This window comes from Leuciscus leuciscus (assembly GCF_965113295.1).
Source record: "Leuciscus leuciscus genome assembly, chromosome: 1".
Classification (NCBI taxonomy): domain Eukaryota; kingdom Metazoa; phylum Chordata; class Actinopteri; order Cypriniformes; family Leuciscidae; genus Leuciscus; species Leuciscus leuciscus.
This window is the reverse complement of record NC_138725.1, coordinates 1,604,066-1,624,666: the sequence shown is the minus strand read 5'-3', so window position 1 is coordinate 1,624,666 and position 20,601 is coordinate 1,604,066. Positions and strand designations below refer to the sequence as shown.

The 20,601-nt window shown below is 37.9% G+C and overlaps 1 protein-coding gene and 1 long non-coding RNA gene across 8 annotated transcripts in view; one reads left to right on the top strand and one right to left on the bottom strand.

Annotated features, from left to right (window-relative positions):
* LOC309479874 (uncharacterized protein) overlaps positions 1–20,601 on the bottom strand; it is a 169,144-nt gene that overhangs the window by 88,642 nt on the left and 59,901 nt on the right. The window contains exon 1 of one of the 7 annotated variants that reach the window (XM_082144149.1): positions 1,666–2,341. The exons of the other annotated variants lie outside the window; for them this stretch is intronic. Within the exon in view, the coding sequence (XP_082000275.1) occupies positions 1,666–1,726 (61 nt within the window). The 5' untranslated portion in view covers positions 1,727–2,341. Of the gene's footprint in view, positions 1–1,665; positions 2,342–20,601 lie in introns of those variants that run through there. 7 annotated transcript variants of the gene reach the window in all.
* Positions 6,595–16,350, top strand: LOC309480520. The gene is made up of 3 exons (XR_014199671.1): positions 6,595–6,722; positions 7,309–7,363; positions 16,010–16,350. It is a non-coding gene; the product is annotated as an uncharacterized lncRNA (long non-coding RNA).

Here is a 20,601-nt window from a genome sequence, read left to right as displayed (position 1 = left end):
TGCAATATTGCATATCGCCTCATCTGAGCTGCTTTAGAGGCCGTTCACATGTTTGCGCTCTCGTTTGTTATTTTACTCAACTTTATTTATAACTCAACTCAACTCAACTTTATTTATAAAGCACTTTCAACACCACAAGTGGAACCAAAGTGCTGTACAGAAGGTATAAAAGAGAAAATAAAAACAAAGACATAAAAACAATGCAAACATATGACATACACAACTTACAAAGCATTATCAAATGCTAAAGAAAACAAATAAGTTTTAAGCGCACTCTGAAAAACACCCAATGAAGGACAAGTTTTTACAGACAGAGGAAGGTCCATGAACCATGAGAAGCAATTGATCATTTGAGCGCAGAGATCTACTGGATTGACAGCGGCTGATTAAATCAGTAACATACTCAGGTGCTAGGCCATGCAGAGACTTAAAAACATACAACAACGCTTTGTATTGAATTCTGTATCGTATGGGTAACCAATGTAGTTTAATTAACACTGGAGTAATGTGCTCTCTCTTCTTAGTACCTGTTAAAAGTCTAGCAGCTGAGTTCTGAACGAGTTGCAAACGGGAGAGAGAAGCCTGACTCACACCCAAATACAACACATTACAATAATCCAAACGGGATGACACAAAGGCATGAACAACCTTCTCCATATCATCAAAAGAAAGGATAGATTTCAATTTAGATATTGATCTAAGATGGAAGAAACTATTCTTAACGACAGCATTGATTTGCCGGTCAAATTTAAGCTTTGAGTCAAAAATGACACCAAGGTTCCTCACGCTAGACAGTTTTTTCCCAGGAAACAACCCCAGGCAGTCATCATCCACACACCCCTTATTTCCAAATTAAATCATCTCGGTCTTAGCCTCATTTAATTGGAGAAAGTTATTCGCAAGCCAACACTTAACTTCGGCCAAACATGCCTGAACAATAATCTGGGGCCGTCTGTGATCTTTGCCGCGAAAGTGGTTCAAATATAACAAATTATGGAATTCAAATTTTATTTGAATGCTGTCACGGAAACGAGGGGCTACAAATGAAAACAGGCGCTTAAATAACAGTGTAGCCTACAGAAAAGTAAAGAGATATGGGAAATAAAGGAGAAAATAAAGCAAATACATAACAATGAATAAAGAATGTAACCAAATAATAATAATAATAATAATAGGCTTATACAAATATTTAAAAAATAAACGTTCAGTGAATGGATTTAAAAGACTGTTGGATGGGACAGATAAAAATGTACACAGCATATTCTTTTAACATTTATTGATAACAAACTACATTCGAATTCTGCTATAGGCACCATCATGTGCAATATAATATGTTAATATAATTATTTCTAAATTCCTCTATTTTTCTTAATTAAAAATAAATATTATTAGGTCTATCAATTTCTGATAATTCCAAGTTGCTATGGTCACACGGGTTGTTTACTACTTTAACTCGTAGCATGAGAAAAATGTCGTTCCCTCAACATAGGATCTCGTGGCCACGACTTCACATCGCGTGGCCACGATATAAGGATGACATTACCTCGAAAACATGATCTTGTGGCCACGAAAAAACTAAGTGAACCGAATATCTCCCTTCCCGGTCACTGTACTTTCCAGACTATTTCCACTAAATGTCTTTAGAGAAAATACAGATTTCTTTACCTGTGAGAAGTGAAGAGAGAATGATCAGTCCCAGCAGACACAGATCACACTTATCAGCCATTTTCTGTTTCTGTCAGTCTTCCTCTTCATTATATATAGTTACAGCTCTTTCTCTTCATTATATATAGTTACAGCTCCTCCTTTAAACATCATCAGCTCCTCCTGTGGTTATTCACTTCCTCTCACCTGACATACGGAAAGTCAAAACAGTTCAAAACAGTTTTTGTTTTGTAAACTGTTATTGTTAGTTATTATATAGTTATCATTAGTTATTATATCGTAATAGTGGACAAGTGATGGTGAATTCTTCTGATAAATCCCCTGAAATAAGATATGATAAAAATGTGACAGACAAGATTGAGATTTTTATGGCGATCTTTTAGCTGAACATCTGCAAAGAGACCACACCAGGAAAGTCCGCAAAGCTGAGAAGAAGGAAGAGAAGGCGCTTGCGAAAATCTCCTGCTAAGACTCAACTTCCCCAAAATGGACTGATCTGCCATGGCCAACAGTTAATAAAAGAGATCAGACAAGTTGTAAAATTGTGTAGAAATGAAAGAAAACTGTGAAAGGTTTTATGGCTGAATATGAAATAGACTGCCCAGATGGTGAAATGTTTTATTTGCAAGACAAGCTTGAATTCAGGCTTGAACTGCAAACTTAAGGGTCATTGTTGAAAAGTGATGTGTGAGTGTGTGTGTGTGTGTGTGTGTGTGTGTGTGTGTGTGTGTGTGTGTGTGTGTGTGTGTGTGTGTGTGTGTGTGTGTGTGTGTGTGTGTGTGTGTGTGTGTGTGTGTGTCCGTCTTTTGCCTCTAACAGATAAATGTGAGAGGCACAGGCTGGGTTCTCAACAACTGTTAATGGAAACACTTACCAAATAAGCTTTATGTATGTGCTGCATATAATAAGTGTGAAGAAGTATTTGAATATGTGCTTTTTGCAAGTGTGTGTTAACTGAGGACCAGCATGGCAGTGTCACATCAGTGTGATATCCAACATTACAGACTGAAAGGGAAATCATTTCTTAGCGGATGCTCTCATGTGAAGTGTCACTGTATACAGCAAACTGAAGATGTTCTGTAAACTTCTGAGCAAGCTGAATGTGACAGTGGCACGAAACCAAAACTCATCTTTTTAAAGACATGTAACAAGGACACATTAAAATAAAGTGTTACAAAAAAGTAAATGCAGTTTAAGAACATTTTTGCACAGTGAAACACAATGCACAGTGTTTGATCTAAACATTTGACTGCAGATTCTTTTGTAAACGAGGCATAATGTGGCCGTTTTACTGTCAAGCCTTAAGGGACACGCCACTAACACCAGTCATTTCAGACAGGGTTCAGAATGAAGGATGAAGATAATCATTATTGCTAATATAGCGTATAACTGTTGAGCTAAGTGAACCTGAAGGTAGTGATGGTGAGATGAAGCTTCATGAAGCTTTAAAGCTTTCCAGCCTGATGTGTGTAAAAGTGGTTGATTTCTCCAGGTTTGGAATGCACACAGCGACCCCTGCTGGTCAATGCTAATATCATGCAGAACAAAATCCTCAATATTTGTTAGATGGGTTGTGATACATTAACATATACACGCATACACATGTATAAATAAATAAATAATTGAGTTCTTGGAAGTTTTGTTGTTTCATAATCTTGTAAGTGGGCAGTGCTTTTGTTGAACAGAGGGGAATGATGGAGTTCTTTAGACTGGATAAAAGAGGGTGAAAGTGAGTAATATGGACTGGACAGTGTAATGGCCGCCCAACAATACAATTTAAACAAACAAAAAACGTTCTGAGACAAATTCAAGCCCGGCCGCCCATGTGATAAGGCGGAGTCCTAACCGCTAGACTACAGTGATGCTTCGACATACAGCCGCCCTCAGTCTTATGTTGATTCTCAGTCACAAAGCCTCGAGAAACATATATATCTATACAAAACAATCAATCAGTAATATTCGGGCTCCAGACAGGTATATTCCTGCCAAAGAAATATATTATATCATCCCGGATAGCTAAATAAAAGCCACCCGTTACACTCTACAAAGAGAGAATAAAGGAAAACAAAACCACATAAGAAATTGATACGCAATTTTCTTTGTCTTTTAATGATGTATAGGTTTTGAATCACTAAGAAACACAGGTAACACTTTATAATAACTGCAGGATATTAATCATTAGCTGAGCATTAGTAAACAGTTAATTCATCATTTATAAAGCATTAATAGACATTAATAAGCAGTTAATAAATACTGCTATAAATGCTTTGTTCTTGATTTAATAAGCATATATATAGTGTTTAATAATTGTATTTTAATGAAGTATTGCATTAATTACACACCAGTTGTTTAGGAGTTGTCAGTGGTTCATCAGATCTAAAGTGTAAGTAAATGATAAATGTAGCTCACGGCGGGTAGCACTCGTCTCAGTTACTAGGTCACTATAAAAGCAAAACTGTGGACCAGAATCAGAAGATTTGGATCGACTCACTGAAGCAAAAATTAGCAAAGAATAAAAACAATGAACCACTCAGACCACTGGAATGCAGCTAATTAATGAAAAGGGAAGTGTGTTTTTCTATTTGTTTGTTCTTTTGCATGAATTGTATCTTTTGAAATTGAAAGAATGAAAGAAAAACTAAAAAACAAAAAGATAACAGTAACACACAGTATTTCTAATAAATGATAAACACAGAGTCAAAATTTTCCAATATCAATTTCTGAATTTCAACCTCAAGTTTCTCAGTTTCTCAATTTCAAGTTCAATGTCTTGTTTTCAAATTCCCCAAAATTACTGATTAGGAAAGTTGTTCAAAAGTTAACGCAGTTCAGACCATGAAGAGAATAAAAACTTATTTTTGTCTAATAATATATAAAAATATGTTGATGCCACAAAGCAGGATGTTATAGTTTCCCGTAAACATTGCTTCAAATCTAACATTGTAAATCACTCTAGTTAGCTGTTATTTTGTTGTTTGTTTAGTTTTTTTATGAAATGCCTAATTATCAATGTCAATTTTCTTCACTTTTAACTTTAGATCTTTAGTCTATTTTCATCCTTCATTCTGAACCTTTAATTTTAATAAAAAATGATATTTAATCTCAAGTTTTATATCCCATTTTAAAACATTTAGTAATTTGTCATTTGTAAATTAAGTAACAGTGAATAAAAAAGTTGAGTTTAACAGTTAGTGGCATTAATCTGGTGTCTCAGTGAATTATTAAAATACACAGTCAACAAACATCACATGGTGTCAGAGGAAAACCATGGAGCAGTTGAAGCCTCCTAACTCCATATGTTCACCAGAGCACAGGGACCGAACCAAACCATTGATGCATACGTGACTCACTTGAAAAATAAGATGAAAGACTGTGAATGTGGACGATTAACTGATGACTTGAGTAAAGATCGCATTGTCTGTGGTGTTAACAATGACACCATGAGAGCTAGGCTTCTCAGGGAAACGGTTATGAACCTAGTAGAGCCCGACCGATATATCGGCGGGCCGATATTAGGCATTTTCCAAACAATCGGTATCGGCATTTATAATGGCCGATAAATGAATATTTCAAAAAAAAAAAAAAAAAAAAAACGGACGAAACAGCCTTCAACCATGTCATGAGTGTTGGCGTTGTATAGTTTGTCCACCAGAGGGAACTCTACATCGTCCCTGTTGGCAACACTCGTGTATAACGCGCCACACATCCTGCAACCTGCTGATCCAGCCAGAGTCGGGCAGAGAGAACAACGGTGAAGAGTTCATGGTGAGTTGGTCACGAGACATACATTGCTTGAATAACAATTAAAAGAACATCCCCATCAGTTCTCTTAACTCAAATAAGCATGACAAAATTTGTGACTATCATGTCCAGTTTTGCTGCTGTTAAATAAGCAGAGAGTGAAGCGGAATTAGATAGTAACGTTACGTTGTTCCAGTGTAGTTGACTGCCACTATCAGTGGAAGACCGCTAACGTTAACGAGCTTGGAAACCACAACGAACTTATTCTGCCTAATTAAAGTAATGATTACTAGCTTGTGCATAAAAGTTAGATTTTCTTTTACACGTGTGTGAAATCCAATGACGCCAAGTGTGCGTTGCAGACTGTCGTTCAGCCGCAGCAAAAGGGAAAGGGAGAAAGAACAACGGAATTAATCTGAAATAGTGTCTGAAAAGCGACCCATTAAGACAAAACCAGCTCTCCCTTCCAATATGCATTTAAAATTAGAGAAGCAACATAATATCTGTGTTTAACTGAATTAAAATGCCGCACGTTTACTGTTAACTGAAACTTGCCGAGCGAGACGCAGAGCGAGCGAGAGAGGTGCGCGCGCGAGACGCAGAGAGAGAGAGAGAGAGAGAGAGAGAGAGAGAGAGAGAGAGAGAGAGAGGGGTGCACGCGCGAGACGCAGAGCGAGAGAGAGGTGCACGAGACGCAGAGAGAGAGAGAGGTGCGTGCGTGAGACGCTGAGAGAGAGAGAGAGAGAGAGAGAGAGAGAGAGGGGGGGGGGTGCACGCGCGAGACGCAGAGCGAGAGAGAGGTGCACGCGCGAGACGCAGAGAGAGAGAGAGAGAGAGAGAGAGGGGTGCACGCGCGAGACGCAGAGCGAGAGAGGTGAGCGCACGAGACGCAGAGAGAGAGAGAGGTGCGTGCGTGAGACGCTGAGAGAGAGAGAGAGAGAGAGAGAGAGAGGGGGGGGTGCACGCGCGAGACGCAGAGCGAGAGAGAGGTGCACGCGCGAGACGCAGAGAGAGAGAGAGAGAGAGAGAGAGAGAGAGAGAGAGAGAGGGGTGCACGCGCGAGACGCAGAGCGAGAGAGAGGTGAGCGCACGAGACGCAGAGAGAGAGAGGTGCGTGCGCGAGACGCAGAGAGAGAGAGGGGTGCACGCGCGAGACGCAGAGCGAGAGAGAGGTGAGCGCACGAGACGCAGAGAGAGAGAGGTGCGTGCGCGAGACGCAGAGCGAGAGAGAGGTGCACGCGCGAGACGCAGAGAGAGAGAGAGAGAGAGAGAGAGAGAGAGAGAGGTGCACGCGCGAGACGCAGAGCGAGAGAGAGGTGAGCGCACGAGACGCAGAGAGAGAGAGGTGCGTGCGTGAGACGCTGAGAGAGAGAGAGAGAGAGAGAGAGAGAGAGAGAGAGAGAGAGAGAGAGATGTGTGTGTGCGTGAGACGCTGAGAGAGAGAGAGAGAGAGAGAGAGAGAGAGAGAAAAAATGTATATATATATATATATATATATATAAAAAAAAAATTTTTTCTTTTTTTTTTTCTTGAAAACCCAAAAACAAGTTGTCCCAAAAATAAGTCTGGAAAATGGGGGGGGTCGTCTTATATTCGGGTATACGGTAATTATAAGGTAGCTTATAAGGCAATGTAGGGACTAATTATTACACACACGCACACAAACATTTAGGAGTGACCTTTATCTTGTTTAATGATAATATAAATGATGATGATAGTAATAATGTCATCATTATTTTTTGTAATTATTACTGTCAATAATAATAATAATAATAATAATAATGCTGGTAGTAATAGTTGTGGCTGTAGCAGCAATCATTTTATTTGTATGTTTATGTTACGTTTTATGTTATGTTGTTTTTTGTATATCTCACCTGGCTTGTTTACTTTTTATTTGGACAGATGGCAAGTGGTGGACGAAGTGAAGTATGGGAGCATTTCACAAAAGGCCCATCAGGTACAGTCACATGCAAAATCTGTACAACCTCTGTGAGCCAGGGATCTGGCAGCCTCAAATTTAAAAATACATCCAACTTGTGGGCACACCTTAGATCAAAACACAAAGAGATCTACGAGAAGACGCAAAAAGAAGCACAGCCTCAAGTTCCAACCATAGTGCAGCAGATTAGTAAAAAAAATTGTTCACTTTGGTATAGAAAGCATGAAATTTGGCACAGATACTCTCTAAGGGCCACTATTTTGGAAAAAGGCGTTGGCCACTCAAAAATTCAATATGGCGGCCACTAAAGGACATAGAAAAAGATGAAAGTTAATAGAAAAGTTAATAGAAAAAGATGCTTGTCCCTCAAAAATTCAAGATGGCCGCCATTTTTAACCCTCTGGGCTTCTTCGTAAATGGGTTACACTTAGCTTCCTCCCGCCCGAAAACGGACGAAGCCTTAAAATTTTACTTTACTTTTTCCCAGGATAACCAATCAAATATATTTTTGTTCTATAATGTTTTCTGATTATTAATTAGAATTTTTTATGATACTTTGCATTAATTATATAATTTTTATGAGCTATTTTTTCCATTAGAATTAATATATATATTTTTATTTTATTTATTTTATTTTATTTTTCAATAAATGCAACATTTCACATCAAAATAGAGTGCAGGCCTAAAAAAAAAAAATTTTCAAGTGAGAAGAGCGCCATCTAGTGGCTTCAAAATGTATAAATATGTGTCATGTCCTATAACCGCCTATAGGCGGCCTATAGCTTTTTTATTTATTTATTTGATTTATTCCCATTCGGAAAGAAACAAATTTATTACTAAGCAACCACTGAATGGAACAACACAAATTATATATCATTTTAAAGCTTAGGATGCATCTAGCTTTTTAATGCATCTAATTACATGTATTAACTCCTAACGAGTGCTGAGTAATCCCTCTAAAACCGAGTGTACCGCCAGCAGGCGCCACCTAGCTGCGAAAATATTAATTACCATATTTTTCAAAAATCTTGCCTTGATTAACACAAAGTTGATGTCATTTGAAAGCTTAGAGTCTGAACTTTACAGTGAATGTATCCACTTTGAAAAACTCTTAAGTATTGCTGAGTTATTTGCTGATAAATAGAATTTCTTTTTTTTCATAATCAATAAAATAATGTACTGCAATGTGTCAAAAACATCATACAGCTCATGAAACATTCACAGATAATTGAAAATGGCATTTCATTTTTTACAGCATATTATTACAATTAAAATGAGCCCAAAATTAACATAATCTTTTGCTTTTATGACAAGATATTCTTCATGGAGAAAAAATTGCCCATGAGGGGGTGTCAAAGACTGTACAAAAAGGCTATCTCTTTTCCAAATGCTGTAACTTTTGATTCCTTTATCCAAAAATTATAATTTTTTTATCCAGATGCAGCTAACATGTAGGGGGACTTCACTAAAAAAGAATTTTCCTCCTACCTTATTTCCTTCCGGAGTTATTCCTTGACAAATAAGAAAGATATGCAAAATCATAATAAAAATTATATATATATATTGTCTTTTATCCGCCATTTCTTGGCAGGACAATGTCTAAATGTAATGTAATTTATATTTTCAAAAAATTTAAAAAGAGTTCTTTCAAACGATACCTAACTTTTGACTCTTCTTGCTATAGTTTTGGAGTTATTATGATTATATAATTTTTATATAGTTTGGGGCATAATTAGCTGTTTCAGTCTTACCAGTTCATTTCTCTGTGTGTGTGTTTGTGTGTGTGGGTGTGTGTGTGGGGGGGGGGAGGGTGTCTTATTTGCACTCTTGATGTTTTAGAGTGTCACCCCTTCATTGCTGTACACTTTTTTTCAGCACAGTTGCTGATCTGTAGCTTGTACCACCAAAAGTTTCTCTGAGTTTTCCTATTTTTTCGTATTTCCCATTCATTTCCTATGTCGCCCGTTTTCGGGCGGGAGGAAGCTAAGTGTGACTTTTTTTTTTACGACCCTTTAACATATCAGAATCATCTCCTTGATTTTTGTGTGTGTTCATATAGGTAATACAACAAAAGTCACCAAGTTTCACCCCCATCCGATGAAGCAAAAAAATTAAACAATTCAAAACGTTCAAGTTTTCGCCCGTTTTCGGGCGAAGAAGCCCAGATTAAAGATGGCCACCGTTCTTGTCGAATATTAATTATTTCAAGTGTTCAAATGGTAATGCAAGCATACAATTAGGCAGAAATACTCTTCAAGGAACACTCTTTTGGAAAAAGGTATGTGCCACTCAAAAATTCAGGATGGCCACCATTTTCAAGATGGCCACCATTTCTGTCAAATAGTCATAATGTCTGCCTCCTCTCCTTTGACCTGTCCAGCTTAGTTCAACTTGCCAGGGATATAAAAGGAAGTGCCACTGTTAAAAAAGGATACGCTGCTGGTACAGGTTGCACATACAGTGGGGAGAACAAGTATTTGATACACTGCTGATTTTGAAGGTTTTCCTACTTACAAAGCATGTAGAGGTCTGTAATTTTTATCATAGATACATTTCAACTGTGAGAGATGGAATCTAAAACAAAAATCCAGAAAATCACATTGTATGATTTTTAAATAATTAATTTGAATTTTATTGCATGACATAAGTATTTGATCACCTACCAACCAGTAAGAATTTCGGCTCTCACAGACCTGTTAGAAGGCAACAACTGTTGGCGCAATTATAAAAAAATGGAAGAAGTTCAAGATGACGGTCAATCTCCCTCGGTCTGGGGCACCATGCAAGATCTCACCTCGTGGGGCATCAATGATCATGAGGAAGGTGAGGGATCAACCCAGAACTACACGGTAGGACCTGGTCAATTACCTGAAGAGAGCTGGGACCACAGTCTCAAAGAAAACCATTAGTAACACACTACGCTGTCATGGATTAAAATCCTGCAGCGCACGCAATGTCCCTCTGCTCAAGCAGCGCATGTTCAGGCATGCCAATAGAAAATCTTTGGAGGGAGCTGAAAGTCCGTATTGCCCAGCGACAGCCCCGAAACCTGAAAGATCTGGAGAAGGTCTGTATGGAGGAGTGGGCCAAAATCCCTGCTGCAGTGTGCGCAAACCTGGTCAAGAACTACAGGAAACGTAGGTTCTCTATAATTGCAAACAAAGGTTTCTGTACCAAATATTAAGTTCTGCTTTTCTGATGTATCAAATACTTACAGGTGCTGGTCATATAATTAGAAAATCATCAAAAAGTTGATTTATTTCAGTTATTCCATTCAAAAAGTGAAACTTGTATATTATATAGACTCATTACATGCAAAGTGAGATATTTCAAGCCTTTATTTGTTATAATTTTGATGATTATGGCTTACAGCTTGTGAAAACCACAAAATCAAAATCTCAGAAAATTAGAATATTACATGAAATCACACAGTAATTACACAGTAATCCCATGGTCATTGAACCAGGTTTTGGTTATTTTGGCAGTGTGGGCAGGTGCAAATCCTGCTGGAAAATGAAGGAAGCATCTCCTTAAAGCTTGTCTGCTGAAGGAAGCATGAAGTGCTCTGGAAATGTCCTGGTAGACGGCTGCGTTGAGTGGACAGCACAGTGGACCAACACCAGTCGATGACATGGCTCCCCAAACCAACACAGACTGTGGAAACTTCACACTGGACTTCAAGCATCTTGGATTGTGTGCCTCTCCATTCTTCCTCCAGACTCTGAGACCTTGGTTTCCAAATGAGATGCAAAATTTGCTCTCATCAGAAAAGAGGACTTTGGTCCACTGTGCTTTATTAAATCCAGAGTCAACGCAGCCGTCTACCAGGACATTTTCAGAGCACTTTATGCTTCCTTCATTTTCCAGCAGGATTTGCACCTGCCCACACTGCCAAAATAACCAAAACCTGTTTATATGACCATGGTATCACTGTGTAATTACTGTGTGATTTCATGTAATATTCTAATTTTCTGAGATTTTGATTTCGTGGGTTTTATGAGCTTTAAGCCATAATCATCAAAATTATAACAAATAAAGGCTTGAGATATCTCACTTTGCATGTAATGAGTCTATATAATATACAAGTTTCACTTTTTTAACGGAATTACTGAAATAAATCAACTTTTTGATGATATTCTAATTATATGACCAGCACCTGTATGTCTTGCAATAAAATGCAAATTAATTACTTAAAAATCATACAATGTGATTTTCTGGATTTTTTTTTTTGATTCCGTCACTCACAGTTGAAGAGTACCTATGATACAAATTACAGACTTTTACATGCTTTGTAAGTGGGAAAACCTGCAAAATCAGCAGTGTATCAAATACTTGTTCTCCCCACTGTATCTGCGAGATGGAAGGCGGAAGGACCATCAGAATTGAGACTGGTTTCAACAATATAGGCGACCAGTTCAGAAAGAGCCATAGGAAATATGGCTGGTTGAATCGTTTTACTCTGTGACTCTTTCTCAAGCCTTCTGAGGTGGAGTTTCTATCTGTTGTAAAGATGAATGAGACACAAATGATGGTATTTCAGCTCCTGTGCAATGGCATCAGCACCACTTAGTTGAAATTTAGCATCATTCCGTGTTTGTGCACATTCATGTAGTCTGTCATTCAGTTGCAGTGTCATTACCTGACGTAGGTCAGATTCAGGAGATATGTTATCACAAAGAAAGCAAACCTGATCATCTAGACTTTTCTGCATCATGGTTCTGCGATGCTTTGTTTGGCCTTCTTCTGTCTCACTATATTGAGCATCGGATTGTTGCTTCTGGGCACGAAGTAACTTTGTGTTGTTGAACCGAAGTCGACAATTGTGGTGATACTTCGCTTGGTTCCTTCTCAAAGTAGCTTCTATACCCCCACCTTCATCCAGTCGTTCCAGGTCCAGGGTCATTGGCATTTTGTTCATCTTGTGAAAGAGTGGAATGTTGGTGGCAATCATTTTATAGCCATCATGTTGAGAAACATGATGGGTAGGTGGTGATTGGAGGGGTTCCTTTGTGTCTGTCTGACAAAGACAACATTTCATCCAATCAGTTGGACTCTTGGCTGACATGGGATTTTCATTTCCCATTTTGGGGGTTTGTTGTCTGATTAAGGCCGAGGGGTTATCCTTTTACCACCTCAATCATAGACATAGTACACATTCAGGTATAGGATACCATAGATATCATATAATAAAGGCTAGATGTCTCGTGCGCGCTGCTGGCCAATGGAGGTCGACATCCGCACGTGGCGGCCATCTTACCACAGGGTGCTCGCTCACTCGTAACATGGTGCATGTACTTTTAAATAACCATAACTTGCTAAATTTTTTACCTATTTTCAAACGGTTTGGTTTGTTATAAACGTCAGAGATGTAGTTATGATACTGCATACATATGAATAATTATAACAATGGACTTCCATATGAAAGAATTATAGCCACTTTAATAACGTTTGTAAGAAACCAAACCGTTTGTAAATCCGTCAAGATTTCAGTGAGATAAGAGGATTTGTGTGCGTGCTGATCACTCACCTTAACGCACAGCTTCCCTGTGGTAAGATGGCCACCGGTGATGCCGGAAGTGACTCCGCCTTAAGACATCTAGTCTTTATATGGATATCTATGTGGGATACAACTAGGTACGGGTCACCTACACCTAGCCCGATCATTCATCCAGTGCCATTTAAGTCCTGTGTGATCTGTACACCTTCCAGGTAAGCATACATGAACAAGTCATATATTGCCCCGCTTACCCTTGGCTCGGCTCTCCCGCGCTGGCACAACTTGTCAATTCAAATGCAGCTATCTAACTACGTCTATTACTAGCTAAATGATGAGGGGCTGTTAGGCAGCATTTGGGACACTAAACTTAGCTATACTATTACTACTAGTCAAGAACTACAGTGTAAGTAAAACTAGATCAGCTGACACTGAACCCCATGCTGAGTTCCACAGCAGTGAAGTCACCAGTGTTCCCTGGTTGTGTAATGACGTTCACTCTATTAAACAAAACCTTCCTTAACACATTAAATTGAGCTCTGACAGAAATGGTGGCCATCTTGAAAATGGTCGCCATCTTGAATTTGAGCGGCACACACCTTTTACCATGATAATGCTCCTTGAAGAATATTTGTACCAAATTTCATGATAGCATCACCATTTGAAAAAAAGATTTAAGGATTCAAGAAAAAAAGGCGGCCATCTTGAAAAATGGTAGCCATCTTGAATTTTTGAGGGACAAGCACCGTTTTCCCAAAAAACATTCTGAAGAGAGTATTTTCACAAAATGTTATGCCTACATCACTGTTTGAACAATTGACATAATGAGAATTTGACAGAAATACCGGCCATCTTGAAAAAATGGCCGCCATTTTGAATTTTTGGGTGGCCAACGCCTTTTTCCCAAAAAGTGACCCTTAGAGAGTATCTGTGCCAAATTTCATGCTTTTATACCAATTTGAACGATTCTCTTGAAATATGCCATTAATCTGCTGCACTACCACATCATTGACACAGCCAACCCTAAAACAAGTGCTAGAGAAAACCACAAAATGGACTCTAAATGATCCATCAGGAGTTTGTCCATTTCTTCAGTTCTTGGAGATGATAGCCAGAGACATCCTGCCTTTTGCAGTTGTTGAGGGTGCAGGGTTTAAAAGGGTTATGGCCAAGGCAGAGCCCAGATACCCATTAAAGACAGAGAAATTTTTCCGTACAAAGAAGATGGATGAGATTTACACAGGAGTTGTAAACAAAATAAAGAAACTGCTGTCAGTTGAAAATGCAGGAAACAGCATTTCTTTTACCACCGACTGTTGGTCAGGGTCAAATGAGGCACTCATGAGCCTGACTGCTCATTTCATTGACAAGAATTGGAAAAAGGTCCAACTTGTCTTGAACGTGAAATCCTTGTCACAGTCCCACACAGGACAGTACATTGGAGAGACATTTCGGTCCATTCTTGAAGAATGGGAAATTGATGAGGAGCGGGTCATGCTTGTACTCAGGGACAGTGGGGCAAATATCGTGAAAGGCATGCACCTTGTTGAGATGCCAGACCTGAGCTGCAGTGCTCACATACTGCACCTAGTTATCAATGATGGCCTCAGTTCCCAGAGAGTGGTGGTGGACATTCTGGCAAAGCTGAAGAAAATTGCAACTCACTTCAACCACTCTGTTACGGCACAGCAACGCCTATCTAAAATTCAGGAGGAGCTAGGTGTCCCACAGCATTCGATCATACAGGCAGTACAGACAAGGTGGAACTCGACACTGCACATGTTGGTGAGGATGATTGAACAGAAAAGAGCCATCACTGCGTATGCTAGCGACTATGGACATTTCTCATGTCTGTCAGCAGAGGAATGGTCCATTGCGTCGAACCTGGCAGAGACCCTTGGACCACTGGAGGAGGTGACACTGGAATTCAGCAGAGAGGACTCATCCACATCCTGCATTATACCATGTTTAGCAGTGTTACAACGTTTACTGGAGTCAGAGGGACCAACCACCAGGGGTATTCAAACCACAAGAAAATTCATGCTGGACAGTTTGCAAAAAAGATTTGCAAAAGTTAAAGACGCTAAAGAGGTGGTGCTTGCCTGTGTCCTGGACCCACGCTACAAAGAGCGGCCTTTGGTACCAGAAATTCTGGTAAAAGTGAAAACCTGGCTAAAAGAGGCTATGGAGACCAGTCCACCAGATTCTGCCACGGAAACTCCATCTGAGGAGACCGATCCCAAAAGGCAGAGAACAGAGGACCAAGTACTCAGTCTCTTAGACTTGCTTTATGACACTGTGCTCCTTCCATCCACCAGTGAGGCAGTGGAACCAGAGGGGATCATCGAAGAGCTAGAACGGTACTTCAGAGAGCCTGTCATTGACAGAAAGAGTGGGAATCCATATGATTGGTGGAAACACAACACCAACCGTTTCACCAGACTGTCAGCTTTGGCAAGGCATTACCTCTCCTGTCCACCCTCCTCTGTGGCGAGCGAAAGAGTGTTCAGCACCATAGGGAATATTTACGAGGACAGGCGAAGCTCTTTGAAAGGAGAGAATGCAGAGAAACTTTGCTTCTTGTACTACAACCTGCCTCTGCTGGACTGGAGCTATTGAGGATTGACTGATTCAGTACACTACCTCATATACTGTTAGCAATTTATATTTTGCTGTTGTTGTTATTTATCAGAACTTAACAGAATTTGTCTCCAGTCCTATTCAAAGTTATATTTATGAACCAAGTCTTTTAAAACTGGTAACTTTGATTTGTTTGTTGTTGTTTTTGTGTTTTTGTTCAAAGGACTTTACGTTTCGTATCTTAAGTTTGTATTTTTATACATTTTATTATCAGAACTTTAATATATTTTGATGTTCTGTTGTGACAATAAAAGAAACAAGTTTCTTTTTAAAATGCATTATCATATTATTTTAGTTAAAACTCATAAATAACTACAAATAACTAATGTTAGGGAAATCTGTTAATGTTGTGTTGCGCGTTTCTGAAATGTAAAAAAATAATAATAATATCGGCCGATATATCGGAATATCGGATTTTAAAACCAACAAATATTTGTATCGGTATCGGCCTTCAAAATCCTTTATCGGTCGGGCTCTAGTATGCAGTTCTGTCCTACCCAATCAGAAAACTCCTTTTCCTCTGTTTCCAGGTATGAAACGATGGGATGGCTCGCCAGTCCAAACCCGGGATAAGAGTCCACAGCCAGGACAGGATTCAGGATCACAGCAGCAATTTTTCAGACACTCACAAAAGAGAAAAATAAAACACAAGAACAAAACCCGGCCTTGCAAAAACAAAGCCAAAACAATCATCAGTAACTCATTCAAATAAACAGTTTCTAATGACCAAAATGTCTGTTTCAATTATTTGGATATAGGCAACACAAACATGCTAGTCACCATGTGCTTGATTAACACACTAGAGTCTGTGTACAGAGCTAGCAAAGCTAGCAGCGCATGGCACACACTTCACAACAGAACAAATATAATCTTTCAGACATTTAAACATAACTATATGCACTCACAGATTGTATTAGAAAACACTTTAAGCATTTTCAAAAAAAAATAATTATATCACTCATCACTTTTTCAAATGTATTTTTCACATTAAGAGTCCAACAACAGTATCCACATTACCTAAATACATCTCTTATGAAGAAATTGGTACTCACCAAGGAGAAATATAAACCAGAGACAAAAATAAGTATTTTCTCAAGGAAAAAGATTTAGTTCAGATCCTATCACGCCAGTGTCTTTTCTTCTCGTCGTGTTCAGATTCACATCGCACTCTTCTCAAAGCGTGGCCTTTTTTTTAAAGAATGAATACCTCATAAATCTACTTCTCAACTTGTTAATAATCTATTGCTGGATTATTAAACAGTTTGTTCTCCCTCAAATCACTCAATCGCATCTGCTCTCACTCTCGTGTCGTTCGCAATCTCTCTACATTTCTGCTTGTGCGCGATCTTCTGGAACTCTCCAACAGGGGGCGGGGCTAACCTTTCACCTCACCAATCAGGAATCAGTTCAGGAACCTTTTCTTTCTTTTGGGATTATTTATAATAAAATAAATACATTTTACTTCATGTTCTTTTCTTACTATTAGTTTTATAGTGATATAAATAAAATAATACTAATTATTAATATTAGTGACCCGAGTTAATGACCTGGGTTACATAAATCAACTATTTAAATGTAGATTCATATATCTTATTATTCAGACATATAGTAATAGTTACTTAGTGTGTCAATAATTAATGGTTAATTCAGGTAGTTATAAAGCATTTAGTTGTGGTCAGTTAACTTGTTTTGTGCGTTCATCTAAAGTGAGGACTAGTTCTGCCTTGTAAAGCTTTTACAAAGGAGATTTTACAGTTATCTTCTAAACAGAAAAAGGAAACAAACACAACACAGTGATACAGAACACAGAAATATTTAAGATGTATGAATGTACATTTAAATAGTTTATTAATCGTTTACTTACACTTTCTAAGTGATCTTATGAACCACTGACATCAACTCCTAAATAACCGGTTTGTAAATAATGCAATACTTCATTTAGAAATGATAAAGTGATCATTAAAAAGTAAGAAAATACAATTATAAAACACATTATAGATATGCTTATAAATAAAAAATAAAGCATTTATAGCTGTATTTATAAACTGCTTATTAATGTCTATCCATGCTTTATAAACATCTTGGATGGCATTGGGGTTAGAGTTCTCAACGGGCCTGAAAATTACAACCCGACCCGAACCGGCCCGTGGCTTTTAAAGCCCGGACCCGATGTAACCCGACACTTCAACATGAATTATCTGCCCGAACCCGGCCCGCGGCCCGACGATAATTTTTTTCTCATACACGTATTATCATGACCAGCAGACGGGAATTCAAATCAACCTTTAATGTTCACGCCTTTTAACAATACAAACAACTTTCCAGACCTCTGATTTTCCCACTCCTGTAGTAGCTGATTTTCCCACTCCAGGCTAAAGGCGTGCGTCAGGTCTGCCCCGCCCCTCTCCATGATGCACGTTGCACGCAGCAGCCAGACTTTCTTTACGGTGAACAGCAGCGATGATTAATAAATGTTTTTTTGTTTTGTTTTGTTTTTCACTGAGCGGAAAAGATTAAGCCCGAGGTCCGACCCGACCCGAACCCGGCCCGAACCCGCGGATCCCGTCGGGTTTGTCGGGCCGACCCGACCCGTTGAGAACTCTAATTGGGGTGAGTAAATTATCAGGAATTTAAGTAATGGGGGAATGTAGTGTTTGTGTATTAGTCAGGAGATGGTGCTGTAGTCCACATGTTGTCACCTATAAAAGGTGTAGAGTAAGAGTTGAAGTGTGTTGTATATGCTGACCATTATGTAACATCTGGCACTGTTGGATTGCTTTAAGATTTTAATAAATCTTTAAGAACTGAGAACTTTCTTTGGCCTCATGCTTACCAGGATTTAAACATTACAACATCAGCAATTGCTGGTAGGGGAGACCGGGGATGGTTGTAACAATTTTGACCTTTCTGTCTATAGCTTTTAGTACTTTTAAGTCAGTGTGTTCAAAATGTGATCCAAACTAGTTACAAGTGTCTGCTATTAAATGACATAGCTATTATCTTTGCAACACAAACAGAAAATGCATGGTTTAGTTTCAAACACGAGGAGTGAAATGTTACAATTCACCCCATAGTCTGGGTTAGTTGTAACATACCCTGGGGTGAGATGTAACATTATGATATCCACCGGGGTGATATGTAACATCATGAAATAAGGATTTTGACAAAAAAAAATATTTTGAAAGGTTTTTATTCAACACTGACTTTTCAATATAACTAGTCATAGTAATTACCATTATAAATTGAACTTGAACTCAAAAAATTGTATACATAAAAATACCATACAACTTTGCCACAGATCTTATAGACTTTCCCTTTGTCTCATCTGATGCTTTCCTCAAAATTGTGAGAGAAACTCCTCTGTCTGTCTTTCTCTTCCAAGACCTAGGCATACTGAAATTCAAATAAAACATATATAAATTTAACTAAATTTTCTTGGGGTAGGTTATAACGTTTCATTGTTGTTACAACTAACCCAGAGTCTTGTTGTTACAACTAACCCAGAGTCATGTAGCCATGAACTAGCTCACCTTACAGCTAACAGGCAAAACATTAGCACTAACAACTTGCATGGAAAATATCTACACAGACACACAATAAACATAATAAAAGTTTGAGGAGTTTAACTACAAAGCAGAAATTCCCATAACAAAAACAAAAAAAGTAAAAAAAGTTACTTTCATACCTCAAATTTGTTTTTTCCACTCTAACATGTGCTGTGTCTCCAACAGGGCTCTACTTTTTCACATGTGGAATAAGAACTAAACTGAGCTTGTGCGAAGTGAATCAGGTGATTTGTAACTAGTTCCTGATTGGACATATTGGAGTTGTTACAACTGACCCGTGTTACAACCATCCCCGGTCTCCCCTATACTGGAAATCTCTGAACACATCTAGTGTGTGTAATCAGAAATGTCCTGTATCTGATCATCTCTGTGCATCTCAAGTGTATGGACGTGTACGGGATTTCACACACAGGATATGCACATTAAGTTTCACTGAAATTTCAAATATCCTAAAAGGAATTGGATTGGATTAAACCCACCAATAGCGCGCCAGGTGGATGAGCCAGTTTGTGATTGGTCCCCGCAGATTTGTAACGGAAGCAGGATAGAAGAATGTACAGGTTTCCAGCCTGAGCTGGAAATTTTTTTAAATTAATATAGCAGTCCCTCCAGAAAAACGCGATTATGCGATCGCATGATTCAATGCATAATCAGCCAAAGTCCGCATATTTATGCGGGGGACGCATTTTTTCAAATACGCCGCACTTTCGCCGCATAAATAGCATATTTCCGTGCACAAAAATATGCGGGCTTGCATGATTTCATAATCTCGCATTTTCGTGGTAGTATGTGTATTTATTTCATTTTTACAAAAATATTTATTTTTAAAGTTACATTTTTATTTATATTTAATTTACTACCAAACTTTTTTATAGTGATAATATGATGGGCTCGTGTTAAAAAAAAAAATAAAAAAAAAAAAATATATATATATATATATATATATTAAATGTTATAACATATACACATTTATACCATATATGGTGCACTTATTATAAATGTTGTAAACACGGACTATATATATTTTTTATAGATTCACTAAAATATATATATATATATATTTTTAATCCATAATCAATTTCACAGATTCTATGTACACTAATTGTATAAAACAATTCTGTCAGTACACCATAAGTTATACAAGTGAACTAGATCAATGTGATTAATGCCATTCATAGTTTCCATCCTTATGTTGTGTCTCCCTCTAGTGGGAAAGCAAAATTTATTTATTATACGTGTTTTAAACACTTATGAAAATAACATATAATTATAAAATATATATATAAATATAACATTCATGCATTTATAACATTTGGATTTTTTTTTTATATTTACTTTTATTTTATAATATTAAAAAATATATATTTTCCATTGGTTAATGTTACTAAATCATGATAATTAGTTTACTAATAAATATATATAAATATAACATTCATGCATTTATAACATTTATAATTTTTATAATTTTGCACTTTTATTTCATAATATTACAATTTGTGATTTTCCATTGATTAAATCATCATAAGTAGTTTACTTTATTATTTATTTTTAATTCA